General features: G+C 37.9%; 1 protein-coding gene across 3 annotated transcripts in view; it reads left to right on the plus strand.

The window, feature by feature from the left end:
* Nucleotides 1–6,998, plus strand: part of LOC122554566 (uncharacterized) — a 32,138-nt gene extending 25,140 nt beyond the window's left edge. For 2 of the 3 annotated variants that reach the window (XM_087990857.1, XM_087990858.1), the window contains exons 3-4: nt 5,117–5,293; nt 6,652–6,998. In XM_087990857.1, coding sequence (XP_087846983.1) covers nt 5,117–5,293; nt 6,652–6,801 — 327 coding nt within the window. In that variant the 3' untranslated portion in view covers nt 6,802–6,998. The remainder of the gene's footprint in view (nt 1–5,116; nt 5,294–6,651) is intronic. The other variant, XM_043699808.2, reaches the window with a different exon arrangement.
* Nucleotides 6,999–8,812: the final 1,814 nt, after the last annotated feature.

Here is an 8,812-nt window from a genome sequence, read left to right on the forward strand (position 1 = left end):
TGAGGATCGCAGGGAGAAAGGAGTGTCAAAAAGGATGGAATTTGAGGCTATGGCTGAGGGCACTTTGGTTCCTTTATCTAAGCAAAGTATACTGGCATTGAAAGCAGTCCGGAAAAGGTCCACTAGGTTGATCCTGGGTATGGAGTGATTTTTGTATGAGAGATTGAGTCAGTTGGGCTTGTACTCTTCAGAGTTTAGAAGAATGAGAAAAACATATAAGATTCTTAGGAGGTTTGACAGGGTAGAGATGGTGTAATCTCAGAATAAAGGGTCACTCATTTAAGACAAGGATGAGGAAGAATTATTTTCTCTAAGGAAGTGAATTATGGAATTCTTTACTGCAGAGCACTGTCGAGATTAAGTCATTAAGTGTATTCAAAGTGGTGACTACTGCGGTACTGCATGATCAGTGCTTCTTTCCAAGCCATTCACAATATATATTAGTGATTTAGATGAGGGCACAAAGAGATACGGGCCACATGCAGGCAAGTAGGATTAGTTTAGTTTGGCAAACGTATTTGGCATGGATGAATTAGACTGAAGGAGTTGTTTCCATGCTGTCTGACTCTAAGTTGCAGATGGCACAAAGCTGGGTGGGAGAATGAACCATGAGGAAGATAATTTAGTGTAATTTGGATAAGTTGCGTGAATAGGCAAATGCATAACAGATGAAATATAATGTGGATAAATATGAAGTTATCCATTTTGGAAGCAAAAGCAGGAAGGCAGGCTATTATTTCAATGGCTATAGATTGGGAAAGGGGAGATTCAATGAAAACTGGCTGTCTTTGTACACCAGTCATCAAAGAATGGAGTTGCGACAGGCATTGAAGAAGGCAAAAGGTATGTTGGCCTTCACAGGAAAAAGCTGAGTACAGAAGTAGGAATATCTTGCTGCAATTGTACAGAACCTTGATGAGACCATACCTAGATTACAGTGTGTGGTTTGATCTCCTGTCCTGAGAAAGGATGTTCTGGCTATGGAGAGAATGCAAGATAGATTTACAAGACTGATTTGTGGGGTGGAAGGACTACAAATGAAGCAAAACTGGATTGGTATGGATTACATTTACTGGAGTTTAGAGGAATGAGGAGGGGTCTTACAGAAACCTATATGATTTTAACAGATTGAGACAGCATAAATGCATGTAGGGTGTTCCCAATGACTGGTGAGTTCAGAACCAGGCACCACAACTTAAGGATACAAGCTAGGCCTTTTAGGACTGAGCTGAGAGCAACTTTCTTCACTCAGACACCAGTTAAGCCAAAATATTGAGTGTTTTCATTTAGTTCTTAGGACTGGAGGGATCAAAGAGTATGGGGAGAAAGCGGGAGCGGTGTACTGAGTTGAATGATCAGCCATGATAGCCGACTCCTGTTCCTGTATTCTATGTTTATACACCGAAGACCAATTTTGTTGGGTTCATTTTTACCACGATATCTCATATTTGGCCTATGCCTCCACTGTGATCAATATGGTTCAGATTTTGTGATAAGATTGGCAACAAAATGTTATGTATTCATTGCCGTTATTGCACTGAAAATGACAGCAAGTTCTAGAGGTGCACAGACTCGATGATGTGAAAATCCAGAATTTGCTATCAATGATAGTGTGTGCTTTCCCAATTCATCAGAGAGCAATCTCCTTAGAAATCATTAAAATTAAGTAGCTTCCACATGCACTCCCTGTAAAAGCTATTAGAAAAGTTAGCCCTGCTGAGTGACATGTGACTGGATTTTCAATGGCATATTGACTTCATAAAATAACAAATCCTATCGTATGACTTGATAAACCTTGTTAACAGGCTGGTCAGGACCTTGTCAAATGCTACATAAATGTTGAGGAGGGATAAAGCATCATGGTTACAAAAATAGACTTTATTGGTAATCAATAACAGAAAAAGTGAGTAAAGTATTCCATAGCAAATATTAATTCTCACTTGCTAATCATTGTAGGGTAAAGTTTTATCTGTTTCACTTTCCCTGAACCTCAATACTCTTAACCACATCACTGTCTTGAATGACTCCTTAGTATGATTCTTAATATGATCAATATTGTTTTAATTTTCAAGGAGTTTTTTTTTAATATTAGGCCTGTTTTTAAACTGACATCAGTTTTCATTTGAGATTGCAAATGCCAATGCACATCATGTTACTCAGATGTAGATAGGCTAACACTTATGACTGTTGGATTATTACTTCAAACATCAATAATTTGCAATTCTGTTTTAAGGAAAATGAGCGCTTTAATTCTCCATTACATCCCTAGGTTAGGAAAGAACAGAAGTCATTCACATCTTCAATTATTCAATGATTTCTGCTTTTTGGTGCTCAAGCAGGGACATTAGACAAGAACACTAACAGGCTAAGCTGTAACATCATCCATATTCAAGTGGCAAGGCAATAATCATTTCATCGCCTATTCTATAAAGCACTACTATTTGATTAAGGTACCAGTGGATATCAATGCCCATGAGACAAAATATTGTGATTGTAAAATATCAGTATTTCAAAAGGAGAAAAATAAATAACATTTGCTGATTTACAAAGTGGTGGAACCAATTTATGTATCATATTACAGTAAATAGGTTAATAATAAATGGGGCAAGAGTAGGTTAATTGGCATATTTAAGCTTGTCTCATTAATCAAGAAAATCATGACAAATGGATTGTGGCCTCTCCACCACCTTAATGCCTGCCTGTGCAATCTTTGACTCCTTTGTCCTCAAAAATCTGTCCACTCAGCTTTCAATGTATGCAACAGCCAAGCTCCATTTCTCTGAATCAAAAGGCACTGTTTTCATTGATACAGGACTCAATAACTAGGGGGCATAGGTTCAAGGTAAGAGGTAGAAGGTTGAAAGAAATTGAGTGAGGAGAAGTTTGTCAGTCAGAGGGTGATGAGAGTCAAGAGCTCACTGTCTGAAAGGGGGGTTAAGTCATAAAGTCTTTTAAAATTTAAGCAGTATTTAGACATTCACTTGCATTGCCGTAGCCTCCAGGGTTACGGGCCAAAAGCTGGAAAATAGGATTAATGTAGTCAGATCTTTGTTGACTGGTGTATACATAATGTGCTATAAACATCTATGCTAAACACTTCAGGCTAAAGGTTATTGCAAATGTTTTATCTTTATCTTTTACACTGGTGTGCTGGGCTAACCCATCATTGAAGATGGGGATATTGTGGCACCACCTCCTCCAATGAGTTATTTATTTGTCCACCACCAATCATGACTGGATGTGTCAGCACTGTAGAACTTAGACCTGATCTGTTGATTGTGGAATTGTTTTGCCCTATCATTTGCTAATTGTGCTGTTTGGTGTGCAAGTCGTCCTGTTTTATAGCTTCACCAGATTGACACTTCATATTTAGGTATACCAAATGCTGCTCCTGGTATGCCCTCCTGCACCCTTCATTGAACCAGAGTTGATTCCTTGGTTTAATGGTAGAATGGTAAATAAACAGTGCCATGAGATTACAGATTATGTTTGAGTACAATTCTGCTGCTGATGGCCCATGGATACTCAGTCTAGAGTTGCTAGATCTGTTTGAAGTCTATTCCATTTAGTACAATGATGGTGCTGCACGACACAACAGAGCATGTTCTTAATGTTAAGATAGGAATTTGTCTCCCACCTAACTGTACAGAGGTCACGCCTACCAAACTACTGAGATGCATCTGCAAGAGGCAGTTTGACGAGGATGAGGATAAATATGCTTTTCCATCTCCTCATTGCTCAACACCTGCTGTAGATCCCGTCATTCAGTTATTTTCTTTTGGATTCAGTCATCTCAGTCACTTGTGGTCCCAAGCCAGTACTCATGATAGGAAATGAAGTCCTCCACCTGGAGTTATGTTCTATGCCCTAGTCACCTTCAGTGTTTGTTTCTTCCATGTGCTGCTTCAGGTCCCTGCCATGATCACTTTGGAACCATGGCTCTTTAATTGCTATTGTGTACTATTTTTTTCCACTTGTGCAGTCAGTTCACCCATTTAATTTGTCACAGCTTAACTGGGAAGAGTGTACCATTAAGCATGCCCCACTCTTTCACAAGCCAACACAAATATATAAATGTATAAAATCCCAATTAGAATAATTTATTTGACTAAATGCTACTCAGGATAAAAGCATTTCACACCAGGTTCTTTCAGTTTACAGAAAACTATTTAATGTAACACGCTGCACTGTATTAATAGCACTGAAAACAAAGGATTTATAACTTGGTTCATAGGTCTTCCTTGTATGAGTTCTTCTATCTTAATCTTTCTCAGTTTTTCTGCCTTTTCTCGGAGGGAGAGAGAGAGAGAGAGATGGATGTTTTGTGTGTGCAAGCTCAGGATGTCTTTTGTTCTACTTTACTGCTCTTGGCACTTCTATCTTTTTCATGCTCTCCAGCTCAACCAACTAGAGAGCAGTTGTCAGGCAGAATTTCCTTAACTCGCAAGAATCTTAGTATTGTTCAGTTTTACTAGTTCCGAAAAGCAACATTATATTGGACAGATCAATAAGATGCAACATATTATTTTCAGGTTGAAAGACTCAACTAGATTTTTCAGATTCGGCAATGCAACTTCCATTCAGTTTATAATCTCGAAAGTGAAAAATGTATGACTTCTTAGACATTACAAATGCTAAAAGGTTAAAGAGAAAGAGACTTTAATACTCTACTTTTATCAAATACATAACTTAGACAATATTTTCATTAGTGTTGTATTGTTTGAGCCAAGTGTTTGAATTAGCATGTGCTTATTCCCAAAACTGTAGCATTTCAGGACGTTATTTTCTGTTAGATATTAATATCTCTTGCTTATGTTGTTCTCAAAATGCATGAACCAAAGATATTTCAGTGCAGTGGATCTGTTCCTCATCAGTCTGATCAGTGCTAAAGCTGCATGTCTCCTACAAAACTACACTACTTACACTTAATCAGTAGTTCACTAAACAAGAAGCATTATTGAGATTGTTGACAAAGCAGAAAGTACGGCATGAATGTATGTTCACAACAATGATCTTGTAAAATATAGCCAGGATTAAAAAAAAATGATTCAACAAATAATGAACAAACTTAAACAGTTAATTAGTTTCTTACTTGTGAATTATGTTTGTTCTTCAGAACCAAGTTGTACAGAATTGTGTGGTTATATTTTCCAAGACCTATTGCCCTTACTGTATGAAGGCGAAGAGCATCTTTGAAGAAATAGGAGCCAACTTCAAGGCAATCGAACTGGATCAGCGCAAGGATGGTGACTATATTCAAAATATTCTTGAGGAATTGACTGGTGTCAGGACAGTAAGTGACCATGTCCAAACTCCATTAACCTTAGCCCTATCTTCTCAAGTTAAATGTAATTACACAAAGTGTGATCTATGTAATCAAACCAGGATACCAGAAGCAAGGTGAATAGCTCCCAATTTGAGGACACATTTTCATGTATTTATTTTCCATAGACCTTGGGAGATTGCATCAAATTGTCCACAATAGAATTAAATGTCATTAACCGACCTGAGCCAGGATAGGTTAGTGGCCTGCACAGTTTGCATCAACACTCCTGGGTTAAATGGTGAGAAGTTTGCCTTAAAAACCCTATCCACTCACTTCGGCTTGTTGTGCAGACACCTTTTTGGACATGAATGTATGTTAGTGTTGATTACTACTCCCAGCTGGCCCCCAACCTGACTACCACTCCAGACCCCATTCAGTCACCCACCCACCCACTTTACCCAACATACCTACTGGCCCATCCAACTCAGCAAGACTACAACCTTCACTTTTGTAATGTTGAATAGTTAGTTAATTCACAAAAGCGTTGGAACAAGATAATGTCTAAGCCATAAGCTACCTGGTCAGTTATGAAAAATTGATGAATAGAGGAAAAGCCTAATCTGGAGCTTCAATTCACTTGAGATGCAGTTGAAAATATTTATTTTGTAGCTTTAGTAGTGTTTAGTGTCACATGTTAATTGCACAATAGTCATTGAATAATCAATCACTTAGACTTGCATCCAAATCTGGTAAAGTAATCATACAAAACCCTTTACTGGGTAACCAAACCTGCTTAAATCTGCATATGTACAGTTTACATCATAATTTAGATTAGATTACGTTACAGTGTGGAAACAGGCCCTTCGGTCCAACAAGTCCACACCGACCCGCCGAAGCGCAACCCACCCATACCCCTACATTTACCCCTTACCTAACACTACGGGCAATTTAGCATGGCCAATTCACCTGACCTGCACATCTTTGGATAGTGGGAGGAAACCGGAGCTCCCGGAGGAAATCCATGCAGACACGGGGAGAACGTGCAAACTCCACACAGTCAGTCGCCTGAGGCGGGAACGGAACCCGGGTCTCAGGCGCTGTGAGGCAGCAGTGCTAACAACTGTGCCACTGTGCCGCCCACATTTGAATGAAGAAAATCATTCAGCTGATATTAGTTAATCCATTCAGTTGTTCATTACAGTCTTGCTGTTGCACAATCTCAATCTTATAAATGTATCCAAGGCTTTTGTCTATAATACTCTTACCTAGCAATGTGTATAATTTGATAAGGATACCTCTTCAGGAGAAATAAAAAATAAATTGGAGTCAAGTTTAATATACAAGATTTGACGTATTATTCCAAAATGTTGTTATTCCTTTCTCAGGTGCCAAGAGTATTTGTGAATGGAAAGTGCATTGGAGGTGCTACAGACACACACAAGCTCCATTCAAGTGGTAAACTACTGCCTTTAGTGTTACGGTGTACACCACCTTGCCAATGGGATGAAAGTTTTTATCCTAATCATTCGCATTAATATTGAATTCTTGCAATTTTCTAACTGCTTGTTACTTTTGAAATAAATCATAAAGTTTCAATATTGTGCTAGACTATTTATATCTACATAATATATTTCATTTATTTCCCTGGTCCCCAAACCTTTTTAGTGTTTATAGTCTCCGAGTGCTATTCATTAACTAATCTCTGCCTATGATGCTTTTGTTTAAAATCCAGGCAATGTATTAAAAATACCCCACCTCATTTAATTTGTATTTGTATTATGTTTGGTACTTTAGTTATATTTACTTTTATTTCTGTCCTCCATCCTACTCTCAATGCCACTGTTATGGATCAGATCAAACCTCCTCAAAATAAATTAAGAAGATAGCCTAGACCCCAACCTTTTCTTATCTTAAAGGCAAATGTAAGGTGTTGTGTTCCTGATGCAACTCAATTTGTCAAACTTCCTTGAAGCAAAGCATACTTTATTCTTACACTATAATGAAAATACAAAAGAAAGAAGAATTGGAATAAAAAAAATTTATTAGAAAATCTTAACATAATAATAGATTAACTACTAAACAGCAACTATTCCAATGTAGTAACATCCAAAAACAAACACTTGACAAAGGCAAACTTCGTAAAATAAATTGTCTCACATGCAATTCTCCAGTCCAGGAGGAAAGAACATCAAGGAAAACCTCAAGCATTTTCTTGTAGCAGGGAGGGACTTAGCAGCTTACAAACCCCAACAGCTACTGAAAGTTAAACTAAAATTCTGATTCTTGTAGGAGCGTGACCACACCCCTTCATTCTGCTTCTATTGTTACAACTTTAAAAATAAACCCAAGGCCTCTCAAATTGTTTACTTTTTTGGCTTGGAATGGATGGCTCAGCATTTCTGTCTCAACCTCTCCTTTCAAAGAAAATGACAAAATACACCTCTTAAAGTCATAGTACCATAACAGCTACATGGAAGAGAATTGTTTTACCTGAATAGTAGATGTATAAGATGGACATGTAAGGGAATTGTGGAACTTGGCATGTGTATCATGATCGTTACCATTTGTTTTTACTGCACCTCTTAACATTTGCCATATGCAAAATTTCATATCAAATTTTGTTCCCTTATATAATTTTGTTACAATGTTTTGAGTTTCACATCCTGTGCCACCTGCACCAATCTATAAATAGAGCAGTTGGATGGATAACCTGCTTCCAGATCTTAATACCTGTTTTGTATAGGTCATTAATACCGTACTCTTAAATAACTGGGGTTGACTCTTTCTAGACTTTGGCAATAATCCTTACTCTAATAAGTCTGGCTGTAGCTGAAAATCACCATCTTTTTACTTACCACATCATGCAATAGCATGTTAATGCATCAGAATACTATGTAACAGGGATAGCCATTGAATTTTGTGATTTGTCATTTTGTTTGCTTTACATCCAGTTATGAATTAGTGGAAAATTTCTCCAATTAAATATTGGAAAGACTAAAGATATTGTTTTTGACCCCTGCAACAAACTCCATTTCCTGGCACTAACTTCAATGGCCCTTGTTTACTGCCTGAGTCTGAACCGGCCCATTTGAATAAAAACAGAAAGAACTGTGGTTGCTGTAGATTATAAACAAAAACAGTAATTTCTGGAAAAGCTCAGCAAGTCTGGCAATATCTGTGGAGAGAAATCAGAGTTAACCTTTCAGGTCGAGTGACCCTTCCTCTGAGGAATGGTCCTTTATGTCCTTTAAATGTTGTAACTGTATCTGCATCCACCACTCTCTCCGGCAGTTCATTTCACATACAATGCACTCTGTGTAAAAAGGTTGCCCCTCATGTTCTTTTTAAATCTTTCTCCTCTCACCTTAAAAACATTTGAGCTCCCCCACCCAATTGAAACAAACATCCTGCTATTCCCCTTTATCTATGCCCCTCATGATTTTATCAACCTCTGTAAGGTCCCCTCTCAACCTCCTATGTTCTAGTGAAAAAACTCCCAGCTCATCCATCATATTTTTATAACTCAAACTTCCCATTCCAGGCAAC

Source organism: Chiloscyllium plagiosum, unplaced genomic scaffold, assembly GCF_037043375.1.
Source record: "Chiloscyllium plagiosum isolate Xiang-an unplaced genomic scaffold, Cpla_swu_hap1 HiC_scaffold_9, whole genome shotgun sequence".
Classification (NCBI taxonomy): domain Eukaryota; kingdom Metazoa; phylum Chordata; class Chondrichthyes; order Orectolobiformes; family Hemiscylliidae; genus Chiloscyllium; species Chiloscyllium plagiosum.